The sequence below is a fragment of the Eptesicus fuscus genome, chromosome 5, assembly GCF_027574615.1.
Source record: "Eptesicus fuscus isolate TK198812 chromosome 5, DD_ASM_mEF_20220401, whole genome shotgun sequence".
NCBI classification, from domain to species: Eukaryota; Metazoa; Chordata; class Mammalia; order Chiroptera; family Vespertilionidae; genus Eptesicus; species Eptesicus fuscus.
In genome coordinates, this window is record NC_072477.1 from 71,635,655 (window position 1) to 71,655,351 (window position 19,697).

The 19,697-nt window shown below is 40.4% G+C and overlaps 1 protein-coding gene and 1 long non-coding RNA gene across 3 annotated transcripts; one reads left to right on the forward strand and one right to left on the reverse strand.

Moving 5' to 3' along the window:
* Nucleotides 1-7,245: 7,245 nt before the first annotated feature.
* LOC129149004 (uncharacterized) lies at nt 7,246-9,759 on the reverse strand. Its single transcript, XR_008555998.1, has 3 exons — nt 9,699-9,759; nt 7,742-7,850; nt 7,246-7,303 (listed from the first exon to the last, which is right to left on the reverse strand). It is a non-coding gene; the product is annotated as an uncharacterized LOC129149004 (long non-coding RNA).
* A 535-nt stretch (nt 9,760-10,294) lies between these two features.
* On the forward strand, nt 10,295-18,172 carry ZNF770 (zinc finger protein 770). Of its 2 annotated transcripts, XM_054716377.1 has the most exons (3): nt 10,295-10,403; nt 13,534-13,608; nt 14,585-18,172. In XM_054716377.1, the coding sequence occupies exon 3, from the start codon at nt 14,641-14,643 to the stop codon at nt 16,753-16,755; it is 2,115 nt and encodes a 704-aa protein (XP_054572352.1). In that variant the 5' UTR covers nt 10,295-10,403; nt 13,534-13,608; nt 14,585-14,640; the 3' UTR covers nt 16,756-18,172. The 2 variants fall into 2 exon arrangements, with proteins under 2 accessions (XP_054572352.1, XP_008141193.2); XM_008142971.3 differs by lacking the exon at nt 13,534-13,608.
* The last annotated feature ends 1,525 nt before the right edge of the window (nt 18,173-19,697 follow it).

Sequence of the window (19,697 nt, forward strand, 5' to 3'; positions counted from 1 at the left end):
AAAAAATTTTAAAGACAAAAAGCAGCAGCTCTAAGTTAACATGTTCAAATCAAAATTATTTATTTTTCTCCCAAATTGCACCTCTAAATGAACTGCCATCCACCCAGATGTTTAAGCCAAAAATCTAAGTGTAATTCTTAAGCCTCTTTTTCCCTCACTCCTCACATCCAAGAAAACCAGCTATGTGATTTGTGGAGCCAGTGAAAACGAAAATGCAGGGCCCCTTGTTTAAAAATTATGGAGAATTTCAAGGTAACAACAGCAGAGCATTAAACCAATTATGGAGTCCTTGTAAGTATGCGGCCTGGTGCAAATGCACACAAAGTCAGACTGCCGGAAACCGATCATTGTCTCACTAATAGAAAGATGTGGACAGGAAACCGGGAAGGCTGGTCAACAACCTTAATTGCTCTAATCATTCACTGTTTAGTTGAAACATTGTTAGCTGAAGCAGCCTCCACCTCTGTTTGTCTTATGTAAATTTCTGTTATTGGAGTTATCTGCCTAAGGGCTATAGGTGTATCCCATAGTCCCAATAAAAGGGATAGCAAGGCCAGAGTGGTGTGTAGTCCTCCCAATAGAGGTGGGCTTCTACCTGTTCCCCAATATTCCCAAATTAATACTTTTCTAGTCTCTTTTCACTTGTGTGCGGCCTTCTCCAGAACCCGAACCCAGACCCTGAACCACGCGGGACATGAAAAGGGTTCCTACATCAGACCTGCATCCAATATACATTTTGTAAATTCTACCTCTGTGGTAGTTAATTTTATGTGTCAACTGCCTGGTGCCCAGACATTTGGTCCCACATTATTCTGCACGTGTTTGTGAGGGTGTTTCTGGATGAGATTAACATTTGAGTCCGTATACTGAGTAAAGGAAATTGTTCTCCCTAATGTGGGTGGGCCTCATCTAATCAGTGGGCCTGAATAAAACAAACAAGCTAACCCTCCCTAGTTAGTCAAAGGGAACTCCTTCTGCCTATCTGAGCTGAGACATGAGTCTTTCCCTGCCTTCAGACTCAAACCTGAACATCAGCAATTCTTGGGTCTCAAGCCTGGCGGCCTTCAGACTGGAACTATACCATTGGCTCTCCTGAGTCTCTAGCTTCCAACTGCAGATCTCGGGATTTCTCGGCCTCCATTATCATGTGAGCCAGTTCCTTACAATTAGTCTCTTGTTTCCTCTCTATATATATACTTCCTATTGGTTCTGTTTCTCTGGGGAGTCCTGACTAACACAACCTCCAAATCATTTAAGTTGAAACACGTCTGTCCATTTTCATGACATCTCTGGATCTCTGGCTCCAGACTTAATGATTCCTAACACGTGTACCTGCTTTCACTTTTGCCCACTGCTTCATTAGTGTTCACTCAGAGAAGCGGAGCCAAAAGAATGGAGATAAATATAGATGATTAGATACAGGTATAGATTTAGGTATATGCATACACATGCATAAATGACAAATATATAATACATAAAGTAGACATACTTCATATGTAATAAATATTTAAATATATAAAATACTAAATATTTCAAATATAAAATATATTTAGATTTATAAAATCTATAATAACACAGTTATATATAAAATATATTTATATTTAAAATACATAAACATTTACATAAGTATTACTATATATTTTATATAGCTATAGAATAAATATATAAGTAAATTCATATATGTATTTATTACATATGAATTTATTATAGAGCTTTGACCTTACACAAGTTTGGCAGCTGAGGAGACTGTTTGTGTCTGGAGCCGGAGCCTGGGGCTGGCACTGGCATGGATGATGAGTATGAAGAGGGAGATGCAAGGATCAACCGGAAGCTGTGAGGATAAACTTGAACGTACAGGGACATGTTAGAATCAATGTCAGTCACTCACCACCTCTGAGCCTCCAACTTTGATGAGAGTACGTGCCGTACAGAAGAAGCTAATGCCCTTAGTCATGGAGCTAAGTATGCTCTTGGCCCAGGATTTAGAAAAACTAAAGGAGAACAGTTGGCAGAAGTTGAAAGAGCTGTGGGCTGGATGTTGCCCCAGGACAGCAAAGTGAGCCAGCAGATTACAGTACTGTGGGGACTGCAGTGGTGCCTTGTATCTTGCTCCAACCTTCCAAGAGCAAAAACAATGGAATACTGCTTCCTTTCTGCCTTCCAAATAGTGTACAAAATTCTTGTGAGGCTGGCCAACCCTGAGCCATGCAGAGAAAGAAATACTGGCAAACATAATTCTCGTTTAGCTAAACTGACAAACCATACAAATCCCCCATACCCCTTCAATTAACTCCAACATGAAGCAGTAGATATCACTTAAAAATCCAAATCAGCCCTGGCCTGTGTTGCTCAGTGGTTAAAGTGTTGTCTGTGCACCAAAGCGTTGTGGGTTTGATTCCTGGTCAGGTCACATGCCTGAGTTGCAGCTTCGATCCCCAGTCGGGGCATGTACAGGAGGCAACCAATCTCTCTCTCTCTCTCTCTCTCTCTCTCTCTCTCTCTCTCTCCTTTTCTCTTACTCTCTCTCTAAAACCAATAAAAACATATTCTTGGGTGAGGATTAAAAACAAAATCCACATCAGACTATGTTCCTCCTTAAAGCCTTCCAAATGCTTCTACGCGCATCTAGAATAAAACAAAACTCTTCACTGTGGTTTATAAGGCTGCACAGGATCTGACCCTACTATTCCCTGAGCTCGTTTCATCTTATACAACTTCCTCCTTAAGGGCCATTCTTGAGTCACTGGCCTTAAACACAACGTGGTCATTCCTATCTGAGGGCCTTTGTGCTAGCTGCAACATTTGCCTGCAACTCTCTCCCACTGATCTTTCCTCACATCACTAGCTCTTTCTTTTTCTTCAGGTTTCAGTTCATATGGCCTCTCCTCCGAACCTCCCCTGACTACTTCATCTAAAGAAGTCCTCACATACCTCAATTCTCTCTCACATCACCGGACCCCGATGTCCTTATCTCCATTAGAAATTACTTTGCTTATTTATTATTTACTTGTTTATTTTCTATCTTTCCCACCACCCTCACTATCAGTATGTAGCCCCTGTAAGAGCAAAGACTGCCTGTCTTGTTTCCCTCCGTGGCCTGGCACATGGTATTACTCAATAAATGTTTTGTCAAGGGAATAAATAAAAATATTTGGACATATATTGGTTTCCCAGGGCTTCTGTGACAAAGGACCACAAATGGTTTAAACAACAGGAATTTATTCTCTCATGTTCTGCAGGCTAAAAGACAATTATCAAGGCCAGGCTCCCTCTGAAGGCTCTAAGAATGAATTATTTCTTGTTTCTTTCAGTTTCTAGTGGCCCCAGGCATTCCTTGGCTCCCATCTTCGCATGGGCTACTTCTCTGTGTGTCTCTGTGTGCATCCTTTCCTTTTCTTATAAGGCCATTGGTACTGGGACTTAGTACTCACCTTAAATCCAGGATGATTTCATATAAAAATCCTTAATTACAACTGCAAAAATCCTATATCCAAATAAAGTCACACTCACAAGTACCCGGGATTAGAACTGGAGCATATCTTTCTCAAGGACTCAATGCAACTCATTACAGGGCTGATGAAAAATTCCTATTAGGCCTGCTTCTTCTACTGAGACGGGTTTCCTTATAGATTCAAACTTGAGACTGCCTATTACGACCCCTAGTGAACACCATATACCACAAGAAATATCAACACTTTCAGGTAATACATAAAGGAGGATTTTTATTTTTTTATAAAGGAGGATTTTTACACTCCCCTGAAACATTAGAGGGGTAGCTGTCAGGATGTAGGCAATAACTAATTAAGAGTTTGCAGGATCCAGAATTAGGAATTTATGTGATCGCCAACTGCAAATGCATCCCTTGGGGTACAATACTTGGCAATGTGGTAAATAAATCAGGTTTTTGACCATGTAACAGCTGGAAGGGGAAATGACCTTTGCATTTGTGTTAAAAACCTAAGAGGCTTTTGCAACAAAGCATTTCCACATTGCAGTCCGAAAGCGGTTTGGAAAAATCCAGGCTTGTTGAGGAAAGTTGCTATAGGAGGAATTTAAAGCAAAGCCTCACAGGAGAAGCTGAGAACTTCCTGTGAAAATCTGAGGTATCGTCTCCATTTCTTGCTGTTAAAGAAGTTATTCAAGGGAAGGAAGACAGAAGACTTTGTTCAGATTTGTAGGTAAAGGCACCCATCCAGCTGTGTGAAGTATGCAGAGCTCAGCCACCCCAGTTCAGAGTTCTAACTACCAAAGCCCCCTGACTAGGGCTAAGTGGCCCCCTTATTTTGGGTCAGAGAGCACACCAGGAAAAGCCCTGGGCCTTAACCAGGAACCGTGACTACTGAATGTTTATCTAGTTAGGAAGCCAGGCCCTAAACAAGAGATCAGTAATAACTCACATACATGCCCCTGGAATCTAGCAGCCCTCAAAGATGGATTTCAAACCCACAGCGCTACTAAGGGTCAGAGCTGAGAAGAGAAATGCCTTGATCTATTCTGGTTCTTCCGAGGATGGGCACTTTTTGGTAGAGTGTACCTATGGGAAGAACTCTATCCTGTCCACCAGAAATTAAGATCTAGAAACAGGAGAGAGATCACAGTGTCAAGCTCTCCTGACTCCAGAGGCCAAAGAGCTTGGTAGATACCACAACAGCACCCTCCCTCCTTCGTTGGCCTAGAGTCTAGACCCTGGTATTACAGTAGTCAAAGGGCCATTTAGTGAGAGTCCAGAAGTCAGCCCTGACTCTACCGGTGAACAAATGTGGTCAAAGCCTTGTGTTAGGAATCCTGCCTGCCATCTGGGTAACTGTGGAACCCCAGTGCTACGCAGTGAGGCAATACTTGACGAGTCAATGGGGTGGGTAGGATGCTGCTACGTAACTAGACCCAGAAATCCAATAGGCATTATCCCCAGTGGAGCTTTAGAGAACATTTCTGGCAACCTTTTAGGAGACGGGGACTAGACCATGAGTTGGAGATGGTCCAACTGCCTTAAGTAAAATACAGCTGTACTGTGTTTTACTTCCTGATCCCAACGCCCCACTCCCCACTTCCACCCCTCCCACTCTGCCTTCAGAGGTTGTGTAGAAAAATATACAAGAGCCTGCAATTATTTTTCTTGAGGAAATATATGCTAGAAATAAGATTTCATTCACCAAAATTCCTCTTAGAAAGGTAGAGCTGTTGTCTTCGTTGGAACATTTCTTTAATGATTGCTTGGGGGTAGAAACTGACACCTGAGGGGTGCAGATTTTAGTGGATTACCTGCTAAAGGCAAGTGGATGCTTTTATTGGTTGCTCCACAGAAGGAGGAGGAAGAGAAAGGAAAGATAAGAGGTGGAATATAAACAGGAAATGGCAGCTCTCTGCTGGGCCCATCACGTCGGGGCCGAGAGAGGCTTTAACAAGCATTAAAACTCAGTTTTAAAATTTCTGCCTTTAAAATATTCCAAAAGTCCTGTGAAAGATGCTTAAAGGGTGGACTCCTTTCAAGTGCATTATTTTGGATGCAGTTAGTAGTGGCTCAGTTGCTCCCAAGCCCCACATCCTCTCAGTTGAAGCCCTATCCCCCAGTGACTCCTAAATCTTCAGTGAAACATTTTTAATACACACACTCACACACACACACACACACACACACACACACACACACAACTTAATGTGAATGGATGTTTTCTCAGAAACTGATGAAGCTGAGTTCCGTACTCAATGTGTTTCATAGAAGAAGATAGCCTGGAGGTTAAGGGCTACCAAGAACAGATACTAGGAGTAAACTTCAAGAACTTCCAGGTATCATTAAGACTGTTGCAGGCCACAGACTTGGATTTTCATTCAAATTATTTGAGGAGTAGGCAGCCCTCAGCTGACAATTCATGGCTATTCTAATTTTGCCTCTTCCATTTTATTATCAAGACTAGGGGCCCAGTGCACAAATTCGTGCACCTTGAAAGGAACTGTGACCGCAAGGCTGCGGTGGGCACAGGGGCGGGTCTCAGCCCATCCTCTGCGCCCCAGCCTGGCCCCTCCTGCCATGGACCCCCTGGTCCCCTGTCTGCCAGCAGCCCTGCTCCTGCTGCTGCCACTCCCACATGCAGATGGCTCAGAGCAATTGGGCTGGCGCCAGCAACGGGTGCAAGCAGGGCCGGCGCCGTCAGCAGGTGCGAGAGGCAGCTGCCAGCCCCGATCACCCCTCAGGAGCAGGGGGAGGTGGAGAAGTCCTGAGGGGCAATTGGGGCCGGCAGCTGCCGCTCACACCTGCTGACAGTGCTGAGAGATCGGGGCCGGCACCGGGCACCGGCAGCGGGTGCAGGCAGCGGCTCCGGCAGCTGGCAGTGGGTGCAAGTGCCAGGTGGGACCACAGCATGTGGGAGCAAAGAATTTTTAGTAACCACCAGAGGCTCACCCTGATGACAGTGACCGGTGCCCCGCCTTGGTCTGGCGCCCCACTCACCTGTTCCACCATCCCACCACAGCCAACGCCCGCCATGTTCCACGCGCACCTCCACGTGGTCAGTGCACATCATAGCGACTGGTTGTTCAGTTGTTCTGCCATTTGGTCTATTTGCATATTAGGGTCATATATATATATATATATGTATATGTGTGTATATATATATATATATATACACACACACACATATATATGTAGAGAGATATAGATATAGATTACTTCTGAGTGAGTTTTCTAAGACACAAATCTAAGCATGCCATATCTATCATCAAAATTCTTCAAAGCCCTAGCTGGTTTGGCTCAGTGGATAGAGCATCAGTCTGCAGACTGAAGGGTCCCAGGCTCAATTCCGGTCAAGGGCACATGCCTGGGTTGCAGGCTTGATCCCCATTAGGAGATGTGCAGGAGGCAGCCAATCAATGATTCTCTTTCATCATTGATGTTTCTCTCTCTCCCTCTCCCTTCCTGTCTGAAATCAATAAAGATATAGATATAGATATAGATATATATATATATTTTTAAATTCTTCAAAAATCTCCCATTGCCTGTTGGATTAAAAGAAAGAAGAAGAATAAAAAACGTTGCCAGGCATTTAAAGCCTGTCCTGGCTTCTTGCAAAGCACCTGGTGAGCTCTAAATGTGGAGCATGAATGAGCAGGTCTGGATCTGTATTAGATCACAGAGCTTCTGCCTGGCCATGTGGCTCAGTGGTTGAGCATCATCCCATACACCAGGAGGTCACTGGTTTGATCCCAGGTCAGAGTACATGCCTGGGTTGTAGCCTTGATCTCCAGTAGGGTTCCTGCAGGAGATAGTCAGCTTGAGGGATGTTGCTCTCTCTCTCTTTTCTTCTCTCTAAAATCAATAAAAACATATTTAAAAAAAATTTAAGTCACAGAACTTCTCAGGAAGGTCACCCCTGGCTATCTACTAAAAAAGCCAATAAGCCCTCAGCCCCAAATTTCCATAGCCCCCTTCTGTGCTTATTTTCTCTTCGGTTCTTATCCATATGGGAATACTATATATTATATATTTTACTTTAATTTATTATCTGTCTCCCTCAATAGCCATATAGATATATAAAATAGCAACTATAAATATAAAGACAGAAATTTTTAACTTTGTAATTTGTCCACTATTCTATCTCCAATGCCTAGAACAGGAATTGACACATCGCAAGTGCTTATTTTATAAATGTAGGACAGCTGGATGGATCATTAAAGCCTCCACTCAAAGACTATCTCTACCTGAAGCTCCAAGGCAGATTTAAATAGTCCCCATCCCCACACTTACCTGCCCCATATGTATCTTCTTTGATTATATTGTACTTCTTTGTCTGCATGCTGCTCTGAGCTGAAAACTGCATTGAAGTTTAGGGCCTCACTGTTTCATCTTCATATACCTAGAAGTGAATCCCTTGTGTTTGATACATGATATATCATTAAATAAATGAATGATTGATTATATTCCCCATTTTAAAGATGGCAAAACAGAGGTTCAGAAAGGCTAATAACTTACAAGGACACGCACTAACAAGTTGCAGAGATAGGATACTAACCCAAATGTATGCCATGACATTCCTTTACTTTTCCTTGCCACTACTACCATCAATCCTGCCTCCACATATCCTATTTATCCATACTATACCCTTTACTAAGTCCATGTTCAAATCTCACCTAATAAAAACTTCCTGATGACTCTTATTCACGATAATTTCTCCCCCTTTTTCCAGAAGCTTCCTGAGATAGCTGTCAAGGTAAGTGGGGAAGGTTATGAGGTAAGGTGTGGCCTTGGAAAATAGCTTATCCATGTTCCATTGATGTTCCAACTCCATATTCAGGTGCAAAGGCCTATTTATTTTGCAGGTAATGTACCCTCCATTATTCCCCAACCTCAGGTAGTCTCTCATGGTCTGTATATCTCTCCTAAGAATTTATGTGGCTGGAGGTAGATGCAATTGTTTGTATGGTATGGCTGAGCTCCTAGGGGAAGCTGTAGAATAGAGCAAGTTTCCAAGGGTTATTTGAACAAACAGAATCCCACACTAGGATTAGCACTCAGGGCACCTAAAGCTTTCCCTTCCCTCTCTCCATCTTTGCTTCTATTGGCAGTTGGGGCTTCAACTTCTCCTAAGCATGACTTCTCCAAGGATGCTACAAGAGAAGGAAAAGCTCATTTTCTTTTTAAAAAAAAATATTTTATTGATTTTTTACAGAGAGGAAGAGAGAGGGCCAGAGAGTTAGAAACATCGATCAGCTGCCTCCTGCACACTCCCTACTGGGTATGTGCCCGCAACCAAGGTACATGCCCTTGATTGGAATCGAACCTGGGACCCTTGAGTCTGCAGGCCGACGCTCTATCTACTGAGCCACACTGGTTAGGGCAAAACTCATTTTCTATTAGCCATTTCCTCACGTAACCACAACAGAAATAGAGACTTACTTTTCATTGGCCCAACATCTCCTTTTTTAACATTATAAATAACAATTATTGTTGTCAGTCGCCCTTTAAAAGTAATGCAAAAAGTTACAGTCAAAGAAATGTGCTTGTTACTTGTTCTCATTTTCGCATCAGAGACAGTTACAACCAGAACCTGCAAAAATCTACAATAAATTCTTTTCCAATGCCTTTTGTACTTAACATTTCAGTAGATATGTAAGCATTATATCCAGTAATAATGTGCCATCCTAGTAACTGTACTACACATTTAAACCTTAGAGGTGTCTATATAAAATATTGATGTACCTATAATTTTGGAGGCAGTTGTGAATTAAAATTGCAGGTCTGTTATTAGACTTCCTGTATTCAAATCCCACCGCCATCGTTTATCAGCTGTGTGATGTCAAGTTCCTTAATGTCTGGGTCTCACTTTCCTCATTTTAAAATAGGATCCTATCACTTCATAAAATTGTTGTACTTAATATAAAAACAGTGATTAATCAATGGTAACAACTATTTGAGGCTTACTGCGCACTAGGCATTATGTTGAGCACATTCATCTAATTGATAGAGCAATTTGAGGAAACTAAGACGTTAGGCACAGAGGTTCGTACACTGTACACAACCAAAATAGGTATATGGAATGAATGAGGCTCCCAGAAGCCAACAAGGCCCGCAGCTGGCAGGCCAGAGGTAGAACCAGGAATGGAGCCCAGTTATGTCTGACCACAAAGCCTGTCTCGGACCCCTACGCCATCTCTGACAATGTACAGAGTGCTGAGGCTGAGCTAGCACAGGAAGCCCCTGATACCTGGCGTTCTGTTCATCGCGGCTTTTTGTGTTAGAGAGGACCAGCCCAGAGGGCTTTCAAGGCGGGCTCGCCAGTTTCCAGCAGGGCCTTGAGCCCAATGGTCAGGTCCACAAGGTTCCCCTAGTTGACACTCAGGGGTGAGATGGAAAATGCACCCTTCTTGCCTAGCCGGTTTGGCTCAGTGGATAGAGCCTCGGCCTGCAGACTGAAAGGTTCTGGGTTCGATTCCCGTCAGGGCACCTGTCCGGGTTGTGGGCTCCTCCATCCCCAGTAGGGGGCATGCAGGAGGCAGCCCATCAACGATTGTCTCACATCATGGATGTTTTTCTCTTTCCCTCTCCCTTCCTCTCTAAAATCAATAAAAATATATTTAAAACAAAGGAAATGCACCCTTCCTCACTCCTCTGTTCTCTTTCCCACCGAAACTGAGGTGCGGGGTGAGGGGCGCTGGGGTTGGGGACGCACCTCTCTCTGAGCACCCTCTCCCCAATGAGACTCGGGGCCGGCTGAGGCGACGGCGGCCCTAAGCTTCCGGGGAGCCTGTTTCCAGCCGGACCACGTCCCTGGGCGCTCCCCAGTGCGCGCCTGCGCGCTCTGCCCGCCGCCGCGCCGGCATTGAGGACCAGCGCTCAGAGCCTCGAACGTGCGCTAAGCTGCCTTCGGGGCTCCTGGGATGTGTGGCCGCCGGCTCCGTGCCAGCTGCAGGTGCGTGAGGAGGACGTTAGGAGCCCGGGAGTGAGGTGGAGCGAGCCCCAGGAAGGGTCGGGCCTGCCTCCATTCCTCCAAAGTTCTCAGGGACCCAGAACGGGGGCGCCGCGACCTTAGCTCCTTTTCCTTTCCCCTTCCCCGCGCCCTGACCGTCTCTCCCCGGGCGTGGGGATCGCTGAGAGGAAGGCCCAGAGAGAATGCTTTTCCTTCGCCGTGACGGGTCATGTCACATAAGGCATATTTTCCCTGGCTGCAGCCAAAACGGTTTTCACCCTTTGCTTGCCCTTCCTTTCCTGGTGTGGGGTTTTGCAATCTCTGTACTGGGCTAACCCCGTAGGTACTTATTGGTTGTGGGCGATTAGGGCAAGGGCCAGATGTCGGGGTCCTCTGTCCAGGGCAGCTCCCCGCCCTGGGTTGGAGAGGTGAGGATTCAAGGCCAAGGAGAGTGGGCCAGGGCTGTGTGTGTGTGTGTCTGTCTCTCTCTCTCTCTCTCTCTCTCTGTGTGTGTGTGTGGCCGGGCAGGGAGGGGAGAAAGAAAGAGGGAAAGAAAGGCTGTGGTAAATGTCGCCAGCGATTATTCCCCAAGTGAAAGTTGTCTAAGTTTCTCAGGTGTTTCGTTTCTTTTTTTCTTTGACTTTTGTGAAATGCTCACTTCGTTTTAATGGCGTTAGTGAAGGCTAGAAAACCAACAGGTTTTTGGCCTTGAAGCAACTTTGGAGTTTTTGAGACCAGTTTTTACAGCCTTACAACGAACGGAGTGTATCATGCTGTTGTTAGGATAGTTTTCAGATCGAACCATTGAGATTTGCTAGTTTATTTTTGTTTTCAGTTTAACATAGGAAAAACTCCCCAGTTTGGGAGTTGGTTTTTATTTGCTTGTTTTTGTTTCTTTTTTTTTACCAAAAGAAATAATTGAGAGCATATAGAGAATCCGTTGAAGTAGGACTTGGAGCTCTATCAAATTAATATGCACCCCGTATAAGTACGCGGTGGACGGCACTTGGAGCGTTGGGGATCCCTGAGCTGTCACTTATAAATAGGAGGTGAGGTCACTGCTTGCCACCAATAGTGCTAACAATATAATTGGGCTCCTAGTAAGTGATTTCCCATGTGATTTGGAGATCAGTGACAATAGTATCCAGTCTTTGTCCTAGTGGTAGATGATAAACCATAGTCTATTTTTGGCACAGGAGCTATAGGTAGTCAATTCCTTTTGTAATCAGAGATGGCAGTTTGTGGTTGGGTCTAGTGTAGGATTTTTTTTTTTTTCAAGGGTATTTCATAGATACAAAGAGAAGGAGAAATATACAACAGGAATTGAGGAGTCGGGCTCCAGGCCAAAATCCTTTGTGTGATCTTTCAGATCCAACATAGACAATTGCAAGACCTTGCCTGTCTGGCCAGGGGATGGGAGGTGGAAAAATATATTTTCTACTCTGTTTTATGAAACACACACATGTGCATGGTCAATGCATTGAAGTTTTCTGGAGGGAGTTGCATGTAGGGACTGGCTCTGTTCCTCCTGCTAGCCATGCTCATGCGATACTGCGTTCCTGGCTCAGACAACTCCATTCTGAGACCTTGGCTGAGGCACTGCTCAGGTGTCGCCACAGTGTCCTTATTGGGAGGGAATGGCCTTGACTGATGCACTTTTCTGCATTTTGACTCAGGACCTTTCCACTCCTAGTCCTTCCTTCCTCCCTAGCCTGGCCCACAGGCCCATAAAGAGGAAGCCTTTGTTTGGGCCTCCTCTCCAGGAAGATGAGTGTGTGCACTGCATTTAGTAGACCACCGGGGAGCCAGTAGTACTTCTTTTAGCTTCTCTCCTGCACTGTCGCAGTAAGGGAACAAAGGCTTGAATCAGTTTGGCTCATCGTCTTGGTTGACTATGTTAACACCTGATTGATCGACAGGGATATTTTACTTGGCCTCCAATTAGATTTTTGATAACTATTTTGGGATTATATTGGCAAACCAGACACTGTTGCCTTCCTTATAATCCTGTCTCATCCTATGGACTGTCATCTTACTTAATAGATTACTTAGTCACTTTGAATAAAGTAATTGATTTGTTGTGGGTTCCTCTGTCTAGTGTTGTGTGAGGAAGTATGCCAGAAACAGCTTTGACAAACTTTTTTACCTTTTCCTACAGAAGTTTCCCAAAACAGTTTCATCCTTGCTATATGTTATGCCAGCAATTTTCAACCTTTTTCATTTCATGGTACACATAAACTAATTACTAAAATTCTGCGGCATACCAAAACATATATTTTTTGTCAATCTTACAAAACAAATAGGTATAATTTTGATTCATTCACACTGGATGACTATTGTTGTGTTGGCTGCTATCATTTTTTAATTTGACAATCTAGGGAAAAGAGGTCAGTCCTGACTAAGTAGTCAGATATTGCATGTTTTTTAAATTTTTGCAGCACACAAGGGTGCTGTGGCACACCAATTGAAAATCACCGTATTATGCAATCTGATATTTTCTACTCTGTTTTATGAAACAAAAGTGGTGATCATGATCCACTGAACTGATTTTACAATCCATTAATGTATACTCACATCCAGTTTGAAGAACACTGTGATAAAGCAACTATTAGAAGATATTTGCTCAACAAATGAATTACGATTTTTTTTTTCTTCTGATTCAGATTGCTGAAGAGAAACACACTGGCTGTGTTTGTGATTTTGTGGTTAAGGTGTCTTCGAGGAGAGGACAGTAAATAGCAAATAGCATATATGTTGGATTTGGCTAAATCAACTGTCAGAAGAACCCTGAGTTTCTGGTAAACTTGTTATCTCTCTGATCTCAACTAGAAGATACAACATTAGAATGAGAGAGCTAGAACAATTTTTGTTTTGTTTTGTAAATCTCTGGCTCCCGTATTTAAAGGGAATGCAGTAGTAGAAGAAAGATGAGAAGGAAATTGGCTTTTCTCATAAAAGAAGGGAAGATAGAGTGTAAGATGTTTGTGAAAGTGCCTTTTCTATGTGTCCTACAGAGGTATATTAGAAGAAAAGTTGTATCTTTTTGTTAACTCTGAAAACAAAATGATCCTTTTATTATATTGCCTAAAAAGTGAATCACACTCAACTTTCAATTACTTTTAACCATAAATAGGTATATATGTAACCAGTTTGTGGACTTCATTGCCTCTGTACTTGTCTTTTAAGGATTCTACAACAAAGTGGAAAGGTAAATAAAAAGAACTGTAAATTTAATTAGTGTTTTTATATCTTAGAAACTCTAGAAATGATATTAAGTAGATAAGGATAAAGTTTTAAAATTTGATCAGTTTTGAGCTAAATGATACCTTAACATTTATATCGCTTCAGTTTTTCAACACGTGCAAATGCATCAGGAGGCATTTTCCTGATTTAGAGATAAGGAGTCTGTATTTTCTTCTTCCTGGCACCAAGATCATACGGTGGCAAATCCAAGACCAAAACCCAGGTTTTCTGGGACATTTTCTCCCAGTTGACATGTTGTCTTTTTTGGTCCAAAGAAGTAATTGAGAGTAAATAGTGTTAATGATGGGGCTAAGAAATCTAACTTTGACAAATGAAATATTCCATTCTCAAATCATGTCCATAATATGCTGTAATTGAATGCAAATACATCTTATTTTTAGTATTATATTTTCATTCTTACACTTAAAATTTTTAAAGTGATAACTAAATATTGATAAATCAATTTAGTCTCATTTTAATGTATCATCTTTTTTAAAATATATTTTTATTGATTTCAGAGAGGAAGAGGGAAGGAGAGAGAGATAGAAACATCTATGATGAGAGAGAATCATTGATCGGCTGCTTCCTGCATGCCCCACACTGGGGATCGAGCCTGCAACCGGGCATATGCCCTAACCAGGAATCGAACCATGACTTCCTGGTTAATAGATTAAATGCTCAACCACTGAGCCACGCCAGCAGGGCAGTGTATCATCTTAATTAGAAATATAGCTTGAAATTATTTAAGACTTATCACTTCTCTATATGAGTGAAATTTATGATTCTAAAGTATTCATCCAAAATGGTTATTAACTTTTAAACTCAAGAAAAGTCCAGATCTCCCCCATATCCTTAATATCTTTAGCCAAAAGACAATTTATAATTATTTTTATATGAATAAGTAATTTTTAAATTAATACATTTTTATTTTTTATTTTTAGACATCTGTGGAGAGTAAGAATACTATGGAGCTCATCAGAGTATATCACTGAAGAATATGATGACTGAAAACAATTTAAAAATGCTAAAGAATGAACAGCGTGTAGTAGCCAACAAGCTACCTAGAAACAGGCCATATATTTGCAATATTTGCTTCAAGCACTTTGAAACACCATCAAAATTAGCTAGGCATTATCTCATTCATACTGGTCAGAAACCATTTGAATGTGATGTGTGTCATAAAACTTTTAGGCAACTAGTTCACCTGGAGAGACATCAACTAACTCATAATCTGCCTTTCAAATGTAGTATTTGTCAACGCCACTTTAAAAATCTGAAGACATTTGTGAAGCACCAACACCTTCACAATGAAACCTACCAGAATGATGTTAAACAGGTGAGAAGATTGTTGGAGGCCAAGCAAGAAAAGCCAGTGTATGGAATGTATCCTACTTTTACCTCAGAGGAGCGATGGGCCTTACACCCCTCTACTAAGTCTGATCCTACCTACAGCCCTGCAAAGAAGAGAAAGAATATTCACGCATGTACAGTCTGCGGCAAGATGTTCCCATCGCAATCAAAACTCGATAGGCATGCACTTATTCATACTGGTCAGAGGCCTTTTAAATGTGTCCTGTGCAGTAAATCTTTCCGACAGTCGACTCATTTAAAAATCCACCAACTCACACATTCAGAAGAAAGACCTTTTCAATGCTGTTTCTGTCAAAAAGGATTTAAGATTCAAAGTAAACTTCTGAAGCATAAACAAATCCATACCAGGAATAAGACTTTTCAGACTCTTTCATTAAAAAAGAAGAATCCAGAGTCATGCCCCCTACCTAATAAATTAAATCCAAAGCAGGATAGTTTTGAAAATGGTGATATGGGTGAATCCGAGGAGAATAATCAACTTGATGTCCATTCTATTTATATTGTTCCTTTTCAGTGTCCAGAGTGTGAAGAATGTTTTGAATCAGAGAAGATTCTTAATGGACACAAGTGTTTTCCTGCCAGAAGTGGCAAAATTCCAAGCAGTTTCAAAAGAAGCCTCAACTATAAAACTATTGTTAAAAAAATCTTGGCCAAGCTTAAACATGTCGGGAGTAAGAAATTAGATAATTTTAGATCTGAGAAAAAATCATTTAAAAATGGTTTCTTGAAAAATTGTGATCTTATTTCTGGTGAGCAGAGCCCCGAACACACCCAGAGAACATGTATAGGTTCTCTTGGCAAACATGGAACATATAAGACAGTTGGCAATAAAAGGAAGAAGACATTGATGTTGCCATCTTCTTGGCAAAAGCACTTCCAGAGCCAAAATATGGGGAAAAACTTGAAAGGTATCCTTACAACAGAAAACATGTTAATTATGGAAAATTCAGTGAATAATAAAGACATATCTATCAATGGTTCATCAGGTGAGGAATTTTTTGATAACTGTAAAGTGCTTCAATGTGGTTTTTCAGTTCCAAGTGAAAACATGCATACTGGACATAAGATGTGTCCTTGTGACAAATGTGAGAAAGTATTTCCTTCTATATCCAAACTACAAAGACACTATTTAATTCATACTGGACAGAGGCCTTTTGGTTGTAATGTTTGTGGGAAATCTTTTAGACAGTCAGCTCACTTAAAAAGACATAAATTAACTCATATTGAAAAGATTCCTTATAGACGATCTCTTTGCCAAGTAGAATTTGACAATTTGAGCAAACTTTTTACTCTTCCGGGTGATAATGTTAACTATAATGCTTCCCAACAATGCCAGACTCCTAGTTTTCAAAAATGTGAGGTCTTGGAGTCAGATCAAATATCAGAAATAAAAGTTAAGGCAGAATCAGAGGATTTCATTCTTGATGCCCACTATAGGAGCAGGCAGCCCTATCTCTCTAATTCCCTTCTGGAATCAGAGCAGAGCCATCCTAGTCATTGTAGTTACTCAGGACATCCTGGGAGGAATGATGGCCTTCTTTACCAATGCAGTGTTTGTTCTAAAAGTTTTAGATCTCCATCTAAACTGGAGAGACACTATCTAATTCATGCAGGACAGAAGCCATTCGAATGCTCAGTTTGTGGCAAAACATTCAGACAGGCCCCTCACTGGAAGAGACATCAACTTACTCATTTTAAGGAACAACCACAAGAAAAACTAGTCTTAAATTCGGTTATGTAACTGACAGAGCCACTAACTTATGGTCTCTTTGGTGATCTTGTTCTTTAAGCCTGTATAATTGAAAATATATTTTCATCAGAAGGCCTGCATTAGGTTGAATGATTTTATAGGCAGTTGCCTGTCCTGCACAGTAAGGTAAGATACATAGAAAACTAAAACAATGTTTTAGGAACAGCCATATTTTTAGAGGGAAGAACATGATTTGATGGTATAAAGTAAGCATCTGTTTTATTGTAATACATACTTTGGCTTTATTGGAAGTGTAAATCTATGATGCAGTACAAACAATTCAGCCCCATTTGTTTTTTAAAGGAATTATTCCTTGAGACATGTCATCTCTTTTTAGAAATAGGCAAAAATTGGTTTTTGGCTACAGCAAATAGCTCCATGATACTTCATTTATTTTACATTTCACATGAGAGCACAATTTTGTTCACCTGTGGCTCAAATTCCATTGCAAATTTTTTGTTGTTGTAAGTTTAAAAAATAAAAAGGCAATAAAAGTGAAAATGGATGAGAAAATAGCATTATTTTCCCTGGTCTTTTCCAAGCTATTTAGTCTTAGGATTCTGTGGTAGCTTCACCTCCTTTTTCACAGGTGATTATAATCACTTTGCCCAATCTGCTGTTGTCTTTCACAAAATAAAAGTAGCAGAGAGATTAGGATGCACCTCCACACATTTACATGTTTATCAGGGACATTGTCCAAGTGCCACAATCTTTTTGCTAACATGTATGCAATGTTATCTTTTCAGAGGAATAAATGTAATTCGTCTATTTGCTTATTCATGAATGACAGCAGTAGTTAATTTTTACATTTCAGTAAAACTTTCTTTTAATACCTCATTGAGTGATCCTATGACTTAACTAAGTCTATTCTGTTAAGTTTGATAAAAAAAAAAAATCAATGATTTGGTCTAGTTATGGTTTTTATTCACAAGATTCTAATGCAAAAGAATGTTATTTTGATCCTTAATAAATTGTTACTTTAATTATTAAGGTAATTATTCCTGTATAAGAATAAGATGCTTATAGAATTGAGGGTATCATTCTTCTAAACAGTACTGTTATGATTTGGGAAATATTTCATCTTAAACTATAAAAGACTTACAATCACAAATTGCCCCTCATACTTGTCATTTTTTAATAAAATCTTTAAGAATAGCATTTCCTAGCAATTAAAAAATAATAACCATAATCTTTCTAAGGTGAAAAGAACAGGTGGGTATTTATTCTAGCACACTTAAATACAGTGACAAGCCCTCTGTTGAGAACGAATAAATGAACAATTGTAAGTTTTGAATTTACTCTGTGAACTGTCTGTGTGTGAAAAGGGAGGGGTTGGACTGTTTACAGGTTTTACAAGTGAATTTTGAGAAACTCGGGTTTAATTTAAAAACACAAAACAGTACAGATAAAATTCTGTACTGTTTTGTGTTTTTAAATTAAAAACACAAAACAGTACAGATAAAATTCCCAATGTTGTACAAATGTGCAGGAGAGTCATGTTTTAAAGAATAAGTTCTCTTAGGTTTCCTTAAGGTGCATTCTTCCAGTGCAAGCATGATCGTTAATAGAAGTTGCCTTAGGCAAAACTTCAAGAACACATCTGTTACATTACAGCAAGTAAAAACTGGTTCAAACATTCTAAGAATAAAGGTTCAAGATTCTTTTCCCCCTTAATATGTCTGAAATTGTGTATTTTTGAATTTTCCTAAGCTGCTAATATAATTTTATTTGAAGTAAATGTCTCATATACTTCTTTCCCAGCCCAAACAGGGAGAGTCCTTAAGAGTGTTGTATGATTATTAGACTTTGTTTGCCTAAGTGATAGTATATTTTTTTTTGGCCCATGCCTTTTTAAGCTGTTTCATATTGAAAGTTGGAATATTGTAAAAAATTTTGTCAAAGATGTACTGTAGTGCTATTTGAAGTACCTGTAACAAAATACTTATTTACCTTTACTATCACTGCAAGCTTCTTGTGGAAACTATAGTAGTGAAAATAAACTATATACATCCATGAAAAGATTAAACATTCGATATTAAATGACGAGTTGCTGCATGCCAGAGTGGTTAGTGTTATTGAATCAATTACTTTGGTTTTCTGAAAAATAAACTTTATAAATATCTTTAAAGAGAATTAGAAGAATTTTCCTTTGGATGATTCCAGGCTGTAGCATGATTATTTACAGAAGTAATTTGGTTGGCTTAGTTAGTGGAATTATTGTTTCTTGTTTTGTACTGCAATAGGTTCTACAATTTTAGGACAAAATGTATATGTGTTGAAGAAAAGTAGGTGGTGGTTAAGAATCTTGAAAACTTCAAATTTCAGAATATTTTAAAAATAAAGTTTCAAATTACACAGTTTGGACTTTTTTTTAAAGGGAAAAATCACATAATGCTGGATCAAGGTACTAATTACCACATACTTTCCTAGGCCCACTCCAATCCACCTTCTATACTGAACTTCCTAACATGGATATTTAAGCATTTACTTTTTCGTTCATGTTACATTTCATTGATAGCTTCTTATCACGTACAAAAGGGAGTGCTATCTCCATTTTATGTCACATGATCTACCTGTCTACCCACTTAGCATCTTCTTTGGCCTTCCTCCAGATTTGTACTGAAAAAATATAGAATTAGTTTCTCCAATGCATAGTGTCCTTGTTATTTTTCCTGCCTCTATCTTATTTACTTAGTATTAATTTAAATTAGATATAGACACTTCAAAGAAGAAATTTAGTTGAGCCAGATTTTATTCATTTTTCTTTCATGATTATGAGAAAAAACTCAAGTGTTCAAAACTGACTTGTAGAAAGTAGAAAACAGACTTCAATGTACATGTTATGTAAGATAACCAATTAGAATTACAGACATTTTAGCAACAGTCTTTAAAGTCTGGTTATCTTGCAAGAATCCTTTGTTAGAAATAACATT